At 39.6% G+C, this 20,075-nt stretch overlaps 2 protein-coding genes across 2 annotated transcripts; both read left to right on the forward strand.

Moving 5' to 3' along the window:
• The first annotated feature begins 4,807 nt into the window (after positions 1–4,807).
• LOC110288379 (secreted seminal-vesicle Ly-6 protein 1-like) lies at positions 4,808–7,848 on the forward strand. Its single transcript, XM_021154737.1, has 4 exons — positions 4,808–4,868; positions 5,710–5,823; positions 6,280–6,436; positions 7,661–7,848. Exons 1-3 carry the CDS (start codon positions 4,808–4,810, stop codon positions 6,402–6,404), a joined length of 300 nt encoding a protein of 99 aa, XP_021010396.1. The 3' UTR covers positions 6,405–6,436; positions 7,661–7,848.
• A 10,434-nt stretch (positions 7,849–18,282) lies between these two features.
• LOC110288380 (secreted seminal-vesicle Ly-6 protein 1-like) lies at positions 18,283–19,834 on the forward strand. Its single transcript, XM_021154738.1, has 3 exons — positions 18,283–18,343; positions 19,134–19,247; positions 19,710–19,834. Exons 1-3 carry the CDS (start codon positions 18,283–18,285, stop codon positions 19,832–19,834), a joined length of 300 nt encoding a protein of 99 aa, XP_021010397.1.
• The last annotated feature ends 241 nt before the right edge of the window (positions 19,835–20,075 follow it).

The following is a 20,075-nucleotide window of genomic DNA, read 5'->3' on the forward strand; positions in this document are numbered from 1 at the left end:
AGTAGTTCCTGTCTTTGATTACCAAAAATAAATTTCCCTGTCCTCTTCATCCTTCACTATTTTTCAGATGGTTGAGATATTTCTATAATTTTCCATATTTATTCTATTTTGGATGCTTTCTAAGTTTTTGAATCTGTGTTTTTGTTTTCATTTTTTACAGATAATTATACCCATTAATTTTTTAATTAATTTGTTTTTTACACTCCATATTCCATTCCCTGCCCCCATCTACCCTCTGACTGCTCCACATCCCACACCTCCTCTCCATACCCCTGTCTCCACATGGATGACCCCATCTTGTCTGAACTCTAAACTCCTTGTGGCCTCTAGTCTCTTGAGGGTTAGGTGCATGATGCTTGAATAAACACAGATCCGGAAGTCCTTGACTATATGTGTGTTGGGGATCTCATATTAGCTTGTATATGCTGTCTGTTTGGTGGTTTAGTGTTTGAGATATCTCAGGGTACCAGATTAATTGGCACTGCTGCTAATCCTACACAATCGCCCTTCTCTCAGCTTCTTTCAGTCTTCCCTAATTCAACAAGTGGGGTAAGTTGCTTCTGTCCATTCATTGGGTGAAAATATTTGCATCTGACTCTTCCATCTGATTTTGGATCTGGGAGGAAAAAGACTCTCAGGAATCAAAGGGAGGGACCTTAGATGAAATGTCCAATAGTAGGGAGATGGCCTTATAGAGCCTACATCAAGCAGGAAGACAGGGTATCAAGTGAGGGATGGGGTTGCCATCCCAAGGTCACATCTCTTACCCATAGTTGTTCCTCTCTGAAAGAACTACAGGGATGGAAATGAAGAGGAGCCTGGGGAAAAGAAGTTACAATAACAGGCTTAAAGTGGGATCCACCACAAGGGAAAGTCCCAAGGCCTCACACTATTACTGAGGCTACATAGCACTCACAAAAAGGGACCCATCATGATGGCTATTAATTTTTAAACATGTTCTGGTCATTGTTTTTCTGTACCACAAGACCAACCATATATGATAATATGTTTAGTTTTTGTCACAGTCATAAAATTCTGTCTGCTTATTTCTTCTTATTTTACTTGGTTTGTTCTTGTTGTTTTTGTTGTTTGTTGTTGTTGTTGTTTCGGGGTTTGGGCATATATATGCATATAGATAATAGTTAATTACAATTTCAGGGTCTCATATATCCCATTCTGGCATCCAGCTTTTTATATAGTCAAAGTTGGCATTGGATTTGGATGTTCTGGGCTCTAAATCTCTACTGTGACTATTAAAAGTACATATCAGTATGTAAGTTTTATGTGGAGCTTGTCTTTGAACTCAGGATTTTGGACATGCTACACAAACATGATACCATGTGAGCTATAATCTGATCCCCATATTCATGTATATTGACATTAAATGCACTTGCCAATAGAGCATCAAAGCGTTCATAACAACAAACAACCTTAACTAAAATATTGCTAATATTGAGTCCATAAGAGTATATCAATAACCAGGCTTGAGCCTGAAATGTGTATGACCTCAGGTAGGAGCTCACAAATCTCTTGGATACATTTTGGAAATGTCACAAAGAAGATTGTTAACTTAAGTTCACAGCCAAAAATTCCTCAATTTCCTACATCTCTGTGGTCCAGAGTTCTATTAAAGTAATTAAGAACCATCCCATGATCTCACTTAAGATTCTTAAAAACTCTTTAATATATTAGTTTAAGTCAGGTGCAGGGGTAGGAACTGTTTGTTATTTAGGAAACAATGAATCATATTGAAAAAGTTTATGAGCGATTTTCACAATATGAAAGTAGCAAATGTCCTGTACAATTTTTATTTCCCTTTGAGTATGAATTATCACAAATACAGAGAAAAGCAAAATGGGTGGAAAATGAAGAATAAAGACAGTATTTCAGTGAAGAGGGACAAGGGGTGAATATGACATTGCTTTTGATCCTTCTAAGGTGAAACTGTCTTTATTTGTGGAAAGATAAAAAAAAAAAAAGGTCAATCAGTTTTATATTTTCTGACCAGAAAAGTCTGCATGAAGTTCCTACACTAAATTCCTTTCAGAGTTTTGCAGAAATTCATATTTAAGTTATCTCTGAGTTGGCTTGGCTTCTTCACAAAGGAATTCATTCAGGATAGACTGGGGGCAAAGTCCTCTTAGTCCTATACAGTAATCTAAAGAGATCTTGGATCTTGGTCTTCATCCAAACTTCCAAATAGACACAACTCTCTCTCTCTCTCTCTCTCTCTCTCTCTCTCTCTCTCTCTCTCTCTNTCTCTCTCTCTCTCTCTCTGTGTGTGTGTGCGTGCATGCGTGCTGTGTGTCTCTGTGTGTGTTACTCGGAGAGATAGACAAAATAATTAGAAATTGTATTTATTTAATGTTTTCCAGAGAGCAGGACTCCTGTTGCCAGCTAAAATCTAATTTCTAGGTGTCCATGCAAATTGTTTTCTACCCCCAGAGGAATGGAGATAAGTAATCACATTTGTTTTGAAATTCCTGTTACAGCCATAGGTTATAGGGATGAAAGCAGCATGGGATGGGTAACATGGCCTGACTTTTCCGTGTTGCACATCTTAAAATAGAAGGGTTCTGTTCTTACAATACACACATGTATAAATGGGCTACTAAAGGAGTGTCTGGATTAACAGCATTTACAATGAATTAATTAGGAATATTAATTCCTAAAAGTAGCTAAGAACAGCATATGGTTCAACATTGTTCAGACTTGAGTTTACTACAATATAAAATGTTTAGAAATTTTTCATATAAAACAAAGCTCTGAGGTAGATTTACCAATATAAGAATGAGAGAAAATGTGAGAAACTCAAGATTATATATCATTTGGGTGGTAAAATAAAGAAGTTAATTTATTATCTTTCATATGTTTTCCAACTTTCTTTCTGTTGCTGTGACAAACAGCATAGCCAAATGCACTTGAGTAAGGTAAAGTCTTATTTCAGCTTACCTTTACAGACCGTGGTCTACCCTTGAAGGAATTAAGAGCAAGTACTCAAGAATGGAAGCAGAAATCATAGAGGAACACCACTTCCTGGTTGACTCACTCGTTTCTCTCAGCTTGATTTTCCTGCCTAAGGTTAATACTGTTCATGCTGGCCTGTGTCCTCCTACACCAATTGGTCAATAGGAACGCACAGTCATGACCATGGGCCAATATGATTCAGGCAATTTTTCAGTTGAGATTCCCTTTTCTGGGGTATGTCAAGTTGGCCATAAAGTCTAACTAGGGCATCTTATATGTGTTAAGGAAATCGATGATCTCTTAAGACTTTACCCATGGTATCTGAAGCTTCTTGACTCATCAGCAGAACAGGAAAAAGAGACCCTCAATGAAGGGCTGTTTTTCTTTCTCAGACTTTACACAAAGATCTTTAATATTCCTGTCTTCATATCCTATGTTAGGAAAATAACACTGGCCTATATGGAAGACAAAACTAAATCTGCTATTTGTTTTTACTACTATTTTGTTGAACTATGAAAGATATATGTAGGCATATAAACCATTTCCATGAACACAGAATTTTAACATTTTGATGTGTCAGGTTGAGACAAATAGTTTCCTTCTGCATAGAATTCCGGGTACATTGTGCAGGACCCTTCTAGTGCATTAGCCACCAGATCTTAGATTTGAATCTCTCAGCCATGAGTCTCCATTTCAAAGTTTTTATGGAAAGTGCAGCAAAAGCTAAAACTTTGCATTCCTGGAAGCAGTTACTAAACACAGAGATATACAGATTCTCTGTTTTTTGGTTTTGGAGTTGTTGTTGTTGTTGTTGTTGTTGTTGTTGTTGTTAAAAGCTCAAACCAGATAACATATTGCTGATACCAAGAAGAACTTGCTGACAGGAGCTTGGTATAACTGTCCGCTGAGAGGCTCTGACAGAGCCTGACATATACAAAAGCTGATATACTTAGCCAAATATCTGAATGAGCACGGGGACCCCAGTGGAGAAGTTAGGGCAAGAACTGAAGGAGTTGAATGGATTTGCAACCCCATAGGAAGAACAATATCAACCAAACCTCACAGGGACTAAACCACCAACCAACGAGTACACACGAAGCAACCCATTGCTCCATTTGGATATGTAGCAGAGGATGGACTTATCTGGCATCAATGGAGGGGAGCCCCTTGGTGGAAGCTTCATGACTCTGTGTAAGGGAATCCTAGGGCACTGAGACAGGAGTGGGTGGGTGAGAGAGAACTCTCATAGAGGCAGGGGAGGGGGTAGGGATGTGACATTGAGGAGGGGGAAACTGGGAAAGGGGATAACATATGAAATGTAAATAAATGAAATAACCAATTTTACAAAAAATAAAAAGTAAATAAAAGGAGAACTTATTTCAGTTTGATATTCTTAAAGAGGAGAACAGAAGTATGTGGATACTTGGAATATCAGGCCTTATCTAGAGTTTCAAAGGTCACTAGCACTCAAGATTTCCCTGAACATCCTTTCCCATAAAAAGTACCTGCAGGCAATTTTCCTTGTGGCCATCAGATTGCACTGCAGTTTCCTGAAAAGACATGGGAACACCAGAGGGAGGATTAACTCTGACTCAGTTGTTGCTGAATTTAAGTTTCCCTTAGTGGACGCTTTCCAGATGATTTGTTATAGCACCATGAAGTTCGTAAAAATCTGTGGTATCTATGCTCCCCCTGGCTATATGCTCAGTCCATTTCCGGGAAAACCTCTGTCTGCCCTTCCTAACTTAGGCTACAATATAAACTTGCCTTGCCTATATGGACTCTGAGCAGTCTGTCCTCTCCTCTGATGCATTCTGGTCTGAAGATCAATCTCACTGCAATGGGAAAGCACATCTTGCTGCTCCTGCTTGGCCTGTCTTTGCTGGTGATGTCCTTGCAAGGTAAGATCCTGGCAGATGATTGTGGTTGATACTGGTGGGCAGACAGACTACTGCAACACATTAGGGGATTTTGGAGATGTGTGGAGTAGAAACTAAGATAACATTAGAACTTACCATTCTTCATTCCCATATCCATATCCACTTCCTCCCCTTGCTTCTGCTGTGCACACTCAAAGATGCTTTCTTGTCCTTCTCTCTGTACTTTCTTTGGCTCCCTGTTGCCCTCTTCTTCTTCTGATCCTCCCCACCTTCCTTCATATCTGATCTCTGGAATACATATCTTCAGTTCCTCAAGTTTACATGTAAATTGGCCTAAATTCGGATTGGAAGTGGGAAACAAAGGTCATTGCCAGGATGAAAATAATGAAAAAAAAAAAGATTTATCCAATCTGGCACGATAGAATACTATGTTTTAAAAACAGGATTCCTTTGAGAATTTTCTGTAGGAGATACTCTCCCTTTGCTGTATGTGCCAATGAATACAATCTTATCTGACAATGTCAAAATCTTGACCCTTTCTACCATCTCTCTCTTTTAGATGCCTCACAAACATAATGCTTTGTGATGCATTAGGCACCCTACATCAGAGCTTTGATTCTCATTCTGATAACTTGGTCCATTCTCATAGTTTGAGGTTGGGGAACCTTCCATCTCTTCTCCAACTTTCCCTTTTCAGAGTCCTATGATCATTAACCTTCATGCAAGTGTTAGCTCAGCATGTCCTCAGCTCATTTCCTGGCTATTGCTTATTTATTTGCCATATCCATAGGCTCAGTTCCCATTGGTGCTTGAGTTTGCAATCTGAATGAGTCTCTTACACTGGATTTTTTTTTCTTTTCAGCTTTGACCTGTATCACGTGTGATAGGATCAATTCTCAGGGGATTTGTGAGAGTGGAGAAGGTTGTTGTCAGGCTAGACCTGGAGAGAAATGTGCCTCGCTGATAACCCTTAAAGGTATGTAAGGTCTGAGACCTCTGAGAGTCATCTTCCTTGCCCTACAATGATGAATCCAGCTCCAGAATACTGGTGGCAAATGCAGATACTGAAGGAAAATATCTTTGTCAATAAGAGTAGGAGAGACAGGCCCTTTTGCTTTTGGTAATGGCTGTCACTGAATATTGGTCAGACAAACAAATGAATTATGAGGACAAAATTGTTTTGAAACGTATCTGGGAGATCTTCGGGGAATTTCTGGGTGAATATATAGTCTGATATGGTAGGAATTAGAGTCTAAAATTCCACTCAGCACTTTTAGGAATCGAGTCCTACCTGAGTGTTAGGTTAGGGTTTGAGGAATAGTGTCCCAGAGAGGCCTCCTCAGATATGCTTGTATTTCTGATGTGACTCTATACTGACACACTCTTTCCACTAATATTTATATTTTGTTTGATGATTTTTCTTCCTCACCAGATGGCAAAATTCAGTTTGGAAACCAAAGATGTGCTAACATTTGCTTCACTGGGATTATGCAGAATGGAGATCAAACAGTAAAAATGAAGTGCTGCAAGAAAAGGTCTTTCTGCAATGAACTATAAATCTGACACTTAATTACACTGTTGGATTTTAGGTGAGCCTGTATTACTTCCCTGTGCATCTGTAATGTCATAACCCTGGCAGTCTGTTGCCCACACTATGCAAACATAACAGTTGCATACACTTAGAATAGCTGTTGATATGTCACAAGTTCAATAGGCTAGAGAGATGTTCCCTGCTTCCCACATCCGCCCCCACAGTACTTCCTCATTCTCACATTATGATCCCCTTCCCTTTTCCCCTATGTCCCTCCAACACAATGGACATATGGTACAAGTTCCTCCTTCTATCCTAATTCAACAAACACATCCTGTCTGATGAACACAGCGCTGGGCACTGGACACTGATTTTTTTAAATGGCTTGAATATGACAGTCCTGAAACCTGCCCTCTGAAGATTCTGTTTCTGCCAACGTAGTGAGATAATGATAACTTGTATGTCTTCAATCTAATCCATACACTTAGGAGTATGTTTTAGGTAGTGTCTCACTGCCATGACCTTAACAAAATGATGTTTTGGAGAAATGATTTATTGAGCTCATAATTTAAGATGTTTTCTATCTCACAATGGGAGGCTGTATTGGTCCAGAAATATTCAACTCTTGACCTTCAGAAGCTGGGTGCAATAAGAAGGGACCAGGCCAATTTTCAACCACAAGGGGCTCGTTCCCAGTGGCTTACTTCCACCAAGCAGGATATACCTCTCTAAATAATCTATGAAAATTTCAACTGCATTATTAGATTAAGCCAATAGGTTAGGTCAAAAACATTTACCTCATTTCTGGAAATGGTCTCATGAGTATAGCCAGACTTGAATTTGATGGACCAGACATTCTCAGTTCCATCTATTCATCTAGTGATTAGAATCAGATATCACAGTCTGGGAAGACTCCTGCCGCAGTGTTCATTTCCACTGTGTGGTCACATACACATGTGCATCTTTATCCTTCAGGAAAGTTATACTGTTTAGCTTTATTCCTAGTAATTCTAGAGATTTTGAAGTTGGTGCTGTTTGGAATTTTTACTTTTGTACTAGTACCAGTACATTTATATTTTTGTACAACCTAAATAGTGCAGAAAATATTGTACACAAAAGAAACTGCTAGGAATCCCATGCCACACTGCAAACATATATTATCAAGTATTAGTATATATTACAAACCTTTTAAATTTTTGAATAGGTAATATATATACATATATATATGTATATATTCATATATTTACAAATATTGACACCATTACAACTTTCTCTTTTTCAGTACTGTTTATTGAGTCTTCACCCTGGAGCATGCCAAAAAAGAATTGTCTACTGACCATGACTGAAGCCCTCACCATGCATTCTACATCATGTGCTTAGATGGTTTTTCCTTCTACATTTATATTTTCATATGTTGTTGGGTGCTCTGTAATATGTTATATATGCCTTATAAATTTTATTTCTTATTTTTATTTGCTGTTATGTTATTTTTATATGCTGTTTAGATTATTTTGTAAAATAATTATTTTATTTATTTACATCCAAAATGTTGTCATTCCTCCTGGTTCCCCCCACTCCAGGTTTCTTTACCATATGCTCCTTCCCATTTGTTTCTGAGAGGGTATCTCCCCTGACCCAGGATACCTTTCTCTGGGACATCAAGTTTCTACAGGGTTAGGTGCATCCTCTCCCACTAAGCACAAGAAAGGCAGTCAGTCCTCTGCTATATATGTGCTAGAGGATCTCAGACAAGCCGGCGTATGCTCTTTGGTTGGTGGATGAGTCTCTGGGAGCCCCCTGGTGTCCAGGTTAATTAAGACTGTTGGAACTTCCTATAGGGTTTCCATCCCCCATGGTTCCTTCAGTCTTTAACCTAATTCTGCCATAGGGGTTCCCAACCTCAGACCAATGGTTGTCTGTAAGTGTCTTCATCTGTCTTAGTCAGCTGTTGGAACAACATCTCAGAGGACAGTCATGCTAAGCTCCTAAATCCCATGTTGGATTTAAAACTAGCTGGCCATTCCTTCACACTTTACTCCACTTCTGTCTCCGCATTTCTTTTTGATAGGAACAATTCTAAGTCAAAATTTTTGAAGGTGGGTTAGTGTCCCTATCCCTCCACTGGGGGGCCCCATCTGACTACTAAAGGTGGACTTTTTTTTTTGTTTTTTTTTGTTTGTTTGTTTTTTTGTTTTTTTTTTTTGTTGTTTTTGTTTTTCGAGACAGGGTTTCTCTGTGTAGCCTTGGCTGTCCTGGAACTCACTTTGTAGACCAGGCTGGCCTCGAACTCAGAAATCCGCCTGCCTCTGCCTCCCGAGTGCTGGGATTAAAGGCGTGTGCCACCACGCCCGGCATAAAGGTGGACTTTTAATGTCTATCTCTCCACTATTGGGCATTTTGGCTAAGAATACCCACATTGAGTCCTGGGTGCCTCTCACATTCCAGGTCTCTGGGACTTTCTAGAGGTTCTTCCCATTCTCCAAAACTCCTGGGTAGCTACATATTTTCATTCATTCTCTTGACCCTCTGGCCTTCTCTCCTGACTCCCCCATATATGACTCTGCCCCCTTTCCTCTCCCCCTTCCTCTCAGGTAGTGTCCTCCCTCTGCCTCACATGATTACTTTGTTCCCCTTTCTGAGCATACTCACTTAGGCCTTCCTTCTTGCTAAACTTCTTTCAGTCTTTGGGTTGTATAATGGGTATTCTGTACATTTTGGCTAATATCCACTTACCAGTGAGTACAAGCCATGCTTGTCCTTTTGGATCTGGGACACTTCATTCAGGATGATATTTTCTTGTTCCATCCATTGCCTGCAAAATTCATGGTGTTCTCATTTTTAATAACTGAATACCGTTCCATTGTGTAAATGAACCACATTTTCTGTATCCATTCTTTGGTTAGGGGACAATTAAGTTGCTTCCAGTTTCTGGTTAGCTTATTATGACTAAAGCTGCAATGAACATAGTGGAACACTTGATTTTGTGTTATGGTGGAGCATCTTTTGGGTATATGTCCAGGAGTGGTATAGCTGGGTCTTCAGGAAGCACTATTTCCAACTTTCTGAGGAATTGCCATGTTAATTGTCTGAGTGGTTGTACAAATTTGCAGTCCCACCAGCAGTGGTAGAATGTTCCTCTTTCTCCATGTCCTCACCAGCATTTGCTGTCTATTGAGTTTTTGATCTTAGCCATTCTGACTTGTGTAAGTTAGAATCTCAGGATTGCTTTGATTTGCATTTCCTTGATGACAAAGGATGTTGAACTTCTCTTTAAGTGCTTCTCCGTCAATTGAGATTCCTCTGTTGAGAATTCAATTTAAAGCTTTCCACATTTAGTCTGTGGATTGTTTGTGTGTGTTCATGTTGTTCACATGCAATGACATGTGAATAGATGTTCGATTCAACCTGTGAGCATCATGCTCTCTTGATACCAATTTGGTTCAGAAACTTTTACTCAGTAGTCTGGCTTGCCATTCAGACCCTAATACTGTAAGTTATCTCAGAATTAAAATTTTAAAGTCAGATAATTAGGTGGTTCTTGGTTTGTGTAGTACATAAAGATCCTGGATATCAAGCCTAATGACCTGAGTTACATTACTGGAAAACAATTAAAAGAACGTGAGCACAGATTTCCAAAGATTTCTCTCTAACCTCCACATAATGATCATTGCAGTGTAGGACACACACATGCACGGGCACACACACACACACACACACTATAATAAAAATAAAATCAGTTAATGTATGTATTGTTTACATACAGTGACATTTTGTTTCTTTTTTAAACAAATACTGCAACTTAGCAAATATATCTTCCCCCAATCATCAAAAATAAGGTTCAGAGATTTTCATTACCTCCAGAATTGCCATGGACCTTTGCTGTCATGAAAACATGCCCTCACTCCCAGCCCCTGCCAAACTTTGACATTATAGTTTCTCTGTTATAGAGTTCAATGCTTTTGTTGTTTTGTTTTTTGGTTGGTGGTTTTTAAAAGGGTACACTGGGGTATTTTTATACAGTTTAGTAGAAGTGACACCAACATAGGGAAGATGATGTGGTTGAAATGGTAAAGGTTCACAGTGGTAAGCCTAGCGTTTGGAAGATGGAGGCTACTGAATAAGGAATTCTAGACAAGCCTCAGCTGCAAAGAGTTCAAGGCCAGCCTGAAATACATGAAACCCTATCTAACAGAAATGAGAGACATGTGGGCGTGGTGGTGAATGATGTTCCACTTTGAAAGCCTCCATATCTACCCCTATATACCAGTCCAGTGGCTGTCAAAGACAGAGGGGTTGAGGAGGGTACTTATTCATAAGGAGCAGTGCTGTGGCTAGCCAGCAGTTGGGAATAGTGTTTCACTTCTTCACAAGCTGGATGACATTTTTATCTTCTAATGTATGGTCTTTACTCACTTTCTGAGGATTATGTTTCACACCTGGGATTATCTGAAACTAGTGAGAATTTACACCAAACCCAAATTTACACACCAAACCCAGTTTACACATCTCCAGTGGTATTGCCTTATTCCAGGACCACAGTGAAAGATTTTTTCCTGAAAATTCACAAAAATCTTACCAAATAATTTAAATATATAGTTCAAGTCTTACAGTATATGCACACCCATTATACTTTCTCTTTTCTTCCTGCTGATATTGGGGATTAACCCATGACCTCAATATTGGTTTCAAACCAATCAAAATTGGTTTTAAATTCTCTTTCTTTGTTGAGTTTTTGTGTGGTTTAGGTATCAGGGTGATTGTGGCCTCATAGAATGAATTTCACAATGTTCCTTTTCTTTGTAGTTTGTGAAATTATTTGCATAGTATTGGTGTTAGGTTTCTTTGAATGTCTCTTGAAATTCTGTAATAAAACCACCTGGCCCTTGACCTTTTTGTGTTTGGGGGACTTGTAATGACTCCTTCTATTTCTGCAGGGGTGATAGGGCTGTTTAATAAGTTTGCCTATCTTGATTTAACTTTGGTAAGTGGTATCTGTCTAGAAAATTGATCATTTCATTAAGATTTTTCAATTTTCTTATATACATGCTTTTAAAATAAAACCAAATAATTCTTTAGATTCCCTCAGTGTCTGTTGTTATGCCTCCTGTCTCTTCTTATTTTGTTAATTTGGGTACTCTCCCTCTCTACATTTTAGTAAGTTTGTCTAAGTTTTTTTTTTATTTTGTTGATATTCTCAAGGAACAAGTCCTTGGTTTCACTGAACCTTTAAATTGATCTCTTTGTTTCTAATTTATTGATTTCAGCTCTGAGTTTGACTATTTCCTTCTGCCTACTCCTCTTGGCTTGTTCACTTTTTTATTCTATAGCTTTCAAGTGTGTTGTTATGTTGCTATTATGAGGTCTCTCAAGTTTTTTTATGAAGGCATTTATTGCTATTAACTATTCTTTTATCATTGTGTCCCATAATTTGGGGTATGTTGTGCCTTCATTTTCATTGAATTGTAGAAAGCCTTTAATTTCTTTATTTTTATTTGAGCCAGGAGTCATTGAGTAGAGTGTTGTTCAGTTTCCATGAGTTTCCAGGCATTTCTTTTGTTTCTGAAGTTATTAAAAGCCACCTTTATTCCATTGTTATTTGATAGGATGCAAGGAGTTATTTCAACCTTCTTGTATCTGTTGAGGTTTTCTTTGTGACAGTTTTTAAGAAAGTCCAGTGAGGTGGTGAAAGGAAGATATATTCTTTTGTGGATGCATGAAATGTTCTATAGGTATCAAATAGGGCCATTTGATTTATTAGTTTTGTTATCTCTGTATAGTTTCTGTCTCAATGACCTGTCCATTGGTGAGAGTCAGGTGATGACATCTCCTAGGGTATGGTTTGTGGTTTAAACTTGGTAATATTTCTTTTATAAATGTTGGTGCTTTTCTATTTGGGTATAGGTGTTCAGACTTGAGAAATCATCTTGGTGGAATTTCTCTTTGATGAGTATAAAGAGTCCTTCCAATTCTCTTTGATTAATTTTAGTTGAAAGTCTAATTTACTATATATTAGGGTGGCAACTACATCTTCTTTTTTGGAAAGAAGTATGTTTACTGGGAAAACCTTTTCCTAGCACTTTACTCTGTGGTAATGTGTATATTTCTTGCTGAGACATGTTATTTGTATATAGTAGAATGATAGATCCTGTCCCTCTATTCATTCTTTTACCCTGTTTTTCATAGAGGAACTGAGAACATTACTGTTTTGAGATATTAATGTACAATAATTGCTATTTCCTGATATTTTGATACTGGTATGTTGGAGTTGAGTTGTGTGTGTGTGTGTGTGTGTGTGTGTGTGTGTGTGTGTGTGTGTGCGTGTGTTTCTTTTCATTCCGTTTACTGGTATGAAATTATTTTTTGTGCTGTCTTGGGTGTAGAGTTTTATTAACTTCCAAATTTCAGGAATCTTTCTATATTCTGCTGCCATTTTATTATGAGTTTTCATGGAATTATAGATTGATTCTTTGGAAATTTTTGTTTTATCAGTATTTCCCAAAGTTTGCAGACTCTTTCAGCAAGACATGGACACAAGACCAAGGATAAATGGCCCAATTTTTCCAAAATTTTTCTTCCATGGTCTCATCATTGCCTTTCTTTCAACCTGGCCTTGTGAAGATGAGTATAGCCTGTCTTGAAGATAAATCACAATCAATTGTTTTTAGTTTAGTAGTCTAAGGAGAAAGTTAAAGACATGCCTAGACATATTATTTCCTTGAAGCCAGGCAGTTTAATATTTCAATGTAACATGTTGAGGGTAATATTTGCATTCTGCCTGGAAATTCATAGCCCAGTGTACTGCAACTATCCTGGCTTCTTAGCTACTCAATCTCAAAATCTGACTCAGTATCACAGCTATTAATTTCTATTTTTAAGTTAATAAACATCTATAGAAAAGGATGTAAAAGCACTTTCTAACAGGGTAGACAGGTAGAAGTAAGCATATACAATGACACTTGGAAGGATCTAAACTACCCCAAGAATATCTTCTCACCTCCTGGCCTGGGATCCTACTGGCTTCCCATTCCAGTCTGGGCTTATATATAGGTATGCATGTCTGAGTCTGTGTCATGCCCACTTCATCCAGCAAGGAAGACACAACACGGTAGGATTCTTCTCAACAGCCTTTATTGCAGGTACGCCTAGATGCTGCTACAGGGACCCCAGGTACCCAGGGAGGACTGCTTATATACACTCTAGCACAGGAGAAGGCTCCGTGGTCCCCCCGGGATTGGTCAGTCTGCCAGCATCTAATTTGCATGCACCCGCAGGTCGGGAGGCGCCATCCCAGAATTGGCCTCCTACAAGTCTGGGCCCTGGGTTATTTTTCCTGTTCTTTATTGCTTTCTGCTGCTAGGATTCTCACAATGGAAAGTGCTGCCTGGTGCTTTGCTGGGCCTTTTCTTGTTGCTGGGCTTCAAGCAATATGAGATCATGGAAGATGATAGGGGATAGTATTGGTGGACAGACATATTGACACATGTTTTGGGGCTTGGGGAGGTTGTTTCAGGAAATACTACAAATAACATGGTATTTCTAGACTACACCGAGCTACTCAGTGCCCCAGTGGCAGTCTCACTGACTCTGTCTCTGAGCTAGCCCTGACAATGAATTATTGCAGTCTTCCCAGCTCTGGTTCGCTTGTCTCAGGGCCACCAGTACCTTCTCAGCCATAAAGCCCCTGTGGTCACTGGTTCCACATTCCAGTAACCCAGTAAAACAAAACTCTAGAAGCTTATAATTAATCATTCAGATTTATATATCAATAAATTTTCAATACACAAGATGCCCACACAATAAATTCAGGGCCAATTGATAATGGTACAAGTTGCCCACATAGATTAGACAAGTTATCCCAATTATTTTATCCGTATATGATATTTTATCTACCTGTGGCTATTTAAAACCACACAGAATCTGAATCATCCTGTTCGTCCTCTATATTGCTTCCTTCTCCCCTTCTCCTGTGTCACTCCCCATCTCTGGAACTCTTTGCTCCACTGCCCTTTTCCACATGCAATCATAGGCCTTCTGCTGCATTAATATTTAAATTAATTGGACAGGAAAAAATCTTGCCACATGAGGAGTGGAAAATGGAGCAGGACCTGACTGCCTTTTTTTTCCCGATCCATTATCAAAGACCATTTAATTTTTAAAGATCAACAATACCAAAAGCATAAAGTGGAGTATAAGAAAATAGTTTTTTATAAGTATGATTTAATTAAAGCTGTTTACAGTTACTCTTTCCCACAGTAGTAAGCAGGAACCTAGAAAGAATGAGAGGATGCCACAAGCACATGGAACGCAGGGTCGGAGGAACCAGCATGTGAGCGAACAAGGGCTGTGGAGCTAGAGGTCAGCCACATTGTGACAGGAACAGCCCAGGCCCAGGGAGGACTTTCGTTTCCTTTGCTGACTGCCTTTTTAATTCACCTATATATTTTCATTTCTATACCTATATATAATATCCTTTCTGCCCTTCCCTTTCATGGGCAGAATATAGGCTTCCTCAAACCTTCATTATCATTGTCCTGTCCCTAGTGCTCTCTTTTTGGTCCTATCCTCCCTCCGCTCCTGTTTTCCTTCATATACAAACATTCCTGCTTCCTACAGGGTACTTGTGTATGGACCTAAATTTGGAGTTGTAATGGGGCAAAGAATGTCCTTGATGGCAAATAAATAAATAAATAATAAAAATGGAGTGATAGGAAGGGTTGATCTGGCCATGGGTGATGGGCTCAGGTACACAAGACCACAGCTTTAAACTCCTTTCTCAAATGCTTGTACATTTCTTATTTATAACATGGAAAACCTTCCGGATCTCAAGCCATACCTACACTGGATCTAAGATCATGGGCCTCCTTGTAGGCATAATCTTTGCCAAATACCTTTTGCTTATTGGTCTGAGCCACATGCTCAGTTCCTGTCTGATGAATGAGACACACTCTTTTTTGTCTTTTTAGCAATGTTATGTTTCCAGCATGAGGTGTTGAACTCAGAGGAAATGTGTGAGAAAGAGGAAAGTGCTTGTGAGGCTGAAAGTGACCGGCAGGGTGCCATGATGAAGGTGTCTACAGGTGTGTAATGGCTTGGATGTCTCAGGGTGAAACAGCTTGCTCATGAGGAATTTAATTCTTTGCAGTGCTGGAGACAAAAGCATATATGACAAGAGTATATGAGGACCTCCTTCTCTGCAAAGATAAACAAGTTTCTTTGCTTCTGGTACTTGTTGCTACTGACTTGTGGTCAGGCCAACAGACTTCTGAGGGAGAAATATGTTCTGTGAGGAGTCTTTGGGTGGTGTTTAGGGGGATTCTCTGTGAACATAACCAAGATACAATTCACACACCACATGAAGCTCAAGAAGAAGGAAGAATAAAGTGTGGATCCTTCAGACCTCCTTAGAATGGGGGAAAATACTCAAATGTAGAAATATGGATAGAAAGTATAGAGCAGAGACTGAAAGAAAGGTCATTCAGAGACTGCCCAACCTGGGGATCATCTGTCATATGTTTTCCAATTTTCTTTCTGTTGCTGTGACAGACACCATGGCCAAATGCACTTGAGTAAGGTAAAGACTTATTTCAGCTTACCTTTACAGATCATGGTCTACCCTTGAAGGAATTAAGAGCAAGCACTCAAGAACAGAAACAGAAATCTTAGAAGAATACCACTTCCTGGTTGGCTCACTTGTTTCAACTTGATTTTCCTGCCTGTACTGGCTGGTTTTGTGTGTCAACTTGACACAAGATGGGGTTATCACAGAGAAAGGAGCTTCAGTTGGGGAAGTACCTCCATGAGATCCAGCTGTGGGATATTTTCTCAATTAGTGATCAAGTGGGAAAGGCCCCTTGTGAGTGGGACCATCTCTGGGCTGGTGGTCTTGGGTTCTATAAGAGAGCAGGCTGAGCAAGACAAGGGAAGCAAGCCAATAAAGAACATCCCTCCATGGCCTCTGCATCAGCTCCTGCTTTCTGACCTGCTTGAGTTCCAGTCCTGAATTCTTTCAGTGATGAACAGCAATATGGAAGTTTAACCTGAATAACCCCTTTCCTTCCCAACTTGCTTATTGGTCATGGTATTTGTGCAGGAATAGAAACCCTGACTAAGACACTGCCTAAGGTTAATACTGTTCATGTTGGCCTGTGTCCTTCTACACCAATTGGCCAACAATAGGAACACACAGTCATGACCGTGGGCCAATATGATTCAGGCAATTTTTCAGTTGAGATTCCCTTTTCTGGGGTATGTCAAGTTGGCCATAAAGTCTAACTAGGGCATCTGATATGTGTTAAGGAAATCAATGATCTCTTAAGACTTTACCCATGGTATCTGAAGATTCTTGACTCATCAGCAGAACAGGAAAAACAGATCCTCAATGAAGGGCTGTTTTTCTTTCTCAGACTTTACACAAAGATCTTTAATTTTCCTGTCTTCATATCCTATGTTAGGAGAATAACACTGGCCTGTATGGAAGATAAAACTAAATCTGCTATTTGTTTTACTACTATTTTGTTGAACTATGAAAGATATATGTAGGCATATATAACATTTCCATGAACACAGAATTTTAACATTTTGATGTGTCAGGTCAAGACAAGTAGTTTCCTTCTGCATAGAATTCAGGGTACATTGCGCAGAACCCTTCCAGTGCATTGGCCATCGGACCTTAAGTTTGAGTCTCTCAGCCACGAGTCCCCATTTGGAAGTTTCTGTGGAAAGTTCAGCAAAAGCTAAAACTTTGAGATCCTAACAGTGATTAAACACAGAGATGTACAGATTCTCCGTTTTTTGGTTTTGGATTTTCTGGTTGTTGTTGTTGTTGTTGTTGTTCTTGTTGTTGTTGTTCTTGTTCTTGTTCTTGTTCTTGTTATAAGTTCAAACCAGACACTATTGCTGATGCCAAGAAGCACATGTTGACAGGAGCCTGGTATAGCTTTCCCATGAGAGGCTCTGCTAGAGTCTGACATATACAGAAGCTGATAAAAACAGCCATGCATCTGACTGAGCATGGAGACAACAATGGAGAAGTTAGAGCAAAAACTGAAGGAGCTGAAGGGGTTTACAACCCCATAGGAAGAACAAAAATATCAAACAAATATACCCCCCAAAAGCTCCCAGGGACTAAATAACCAACCAACGAGTACACATGGAGAAACCCATGGCTCCATTTGGATATGTAGCAAAGGATGGCCTTATCTGGCATCAACAAAGAGGAACTCATGGTCCTTTGGAGGCTTCATGACCCATCGTAGGGGAATGCTAGGGCACTGAGGCCGGAATGAGTGGGTGGAATAACACCCTTATAATGGTAATGGGAGGGGGAGAGGGTAGTGTTTGTGGAGGGGCAAATGGGAAAGATGATAACATTTGTAATATAAATAAATAAAATAATCACTTTTAAAAATTAAAAAATAAATAAATAAAAAGAGACAAGCTTATTTCAGTTTGGTATTCTTAAAGGGGGTAGCAGAGTTGTTTGTATACTGGGAGTATCAGGCTTTACCTAGAATTTCAAAGGTCACTAGTGCTCAAGATTTCCCTGAACATCCTTCCCACAAAAAGTACCTGAATGAAATTTTCCTTGTGGCTATCAGATTGCACTGCAGTTTCCTGAAAAGACATGGGAACACCAGAGGGAAGATTAACTCTGACTCAGTTGTCCCTGAATCTAAGTTTCCCTTAATGGAAGCTTTCCAGATGACTTGTTATAGCACCATGAAGTTCATAAAAATCTGTGGTATCTAGGCTTCCCCCTAGCTATATGCTCAATCCATTTCCTAGTATCCCACTGGCTGCCCCTCCTAACCTAGGCTACAATATAAATCTGCCTCGCTGATATGGGTCGTGAGCACTGTATCCTCTCCTCTGCTGCTTTCTGGTCTGCAGATCGATCTTACAGCAATGGAAAAGCACATCTTGCAGCTCCTGCTGGTCCTGTCTTTGCTGGTGATGTCCCTTCAAGGTAAGAACCTAGCAGATGTTAGGACATTGGAGATGTGGGGAACAGGAAATTGGATAACATTAAAATTGACCCTGCTTCATTCCCCTGTCCATATCCACTTCCTCCCCTTGCTTCTGCTGTGCACACTCAAAGATACTTCCCTGTTCTTCTTTCTGTAGTACAACTCCTTGCCACCCTGTTCTTCTCCTCCTCCTCTCTACCTCCCTTCACATCTGTTCTCTGAAATATTTAAGTATCTTCAGTACCTCCAGTTTATATGCAAATTGGCATAAATTTTGATTGGAAGTGAGAAATAAAGGTCATTTCCAGGATGAAAACAATGAAAAAAATTGATGTATCCAATCTGATGTGACAGAATACTAAATTTAAAAACAGGATTCCTGTGAGGATTTCTTGTAGGAAAGACACTTCCCTTTGCTGTGTGTGTCAGTGAATACAATCCTGTCGGACTACATCAGACTCAGGTCCCTTTTTGCCATCTCTCTCTTCTAGATGCCTCACAAACACAATGCTGTGATGCATTAGGCACCCTACATCAGAGGTTTGATATCTCATTCTGATAACTTGGTCCGTTCTCATAGTATGAGGTTGGGGGACTGTCCATCTCTTCTCCAACTTTCCCTTTTCAGAGTCATTTGATCATGAACCTTCATGAAGTGTTAGCTCAGCATACAGCCTGCTCCTTTCCTGGCTATTGCTTATTTATTTGCCATATCCACATGCTCAGCTCCCATTGGTGCTTGAGTTTGCAATCTGAATGAGTCTCTTACACTGGATTTTTTCTTTTCAGCTTTGACATGTATCACATGTGATAGGATGAATTCTCGGGGAATTTGTGAGGGGAAAGAAGGTTGCTGTCAGGCTAGACCTGGAGAGAAGTGTGCCTCACTCATAACCCTTAAAGGTATGCAAGGTCTGAGAAGACCTCTGAGAGTCATCTTCCTTGCCCTACAGTGATGAACCCAGCTCCATAATACTGATAGCAAATGCAGAGATCGAAGGAAAATGTCTTTGCCAGTAAGAGTAGAAGGAAAAGGCCCGTTTGCTTCTTGTAATTGCTGCCACTGACTGTCAGACCAACAAACAAATTGTGAAGCCAAATTGTTTTGAAAGGTGTCTGGGTGATCCTCAGGGAATTTCTGGGTGAATATATAGTCTGTTACTGTAGGAATTGGAGTCTAAAATTCCATCCAGCACTTTTAGGAATAGTGTCGCACCTGTGGTTTAAGTTAGGGTTTGAAAGGTAATGTCCCAGAGAGGCCTCCTCAGTTATGCTTGTATTTCTGATATACCTTCCATCTGACTTTACTGACTCACTCTTCCCACTGATATTTACATTTTGTCTCTTGAAAATCTTCCTCTACAGATGGCAAAATTCAGTTTGGAAGCCAGAGATGTGCTGACCTTTGCTTCACTGGGACTGTTAAGAATGGAGATCAGACAGTAAAAATGAACTGTTGCAACAACAAATCTTTCTGCAATAAACTATAAATCTGATACTTAATTGTACTTCTGGATTTTAGGTGAGCCCCTACTTCTTCCCGGTGATCCTGTAATCACCTAACCCTGTGCAGTCTGTTGCAAGCACTGTGCAAACCTAACATCTGCATGCAGTTAGCATTACCTGTTGATATTTCAAGAGGCCAACAGGCCAAAGATATGTTCCCTGCTTCCTACCACCCCTGGTGCTCTCTCATTCTCACAACACGGTTTCTTGCCTTTTCCCCTATGT

Source organism: Mus caroli, unplaced genomic scaffold, assembly GCF_900094665.2.
Source record: "Mus caroli unplaced genomic scaffold, CAROLI_EIJ_v1.1 scaffold_11020_1, whole genome shotgun sequence".
Taxonomy (NCBI): Eukaryota; Metazoa; Chordata; class Mammalia; order Rodentia; family Muridae; genus Mus; species Mus caroli.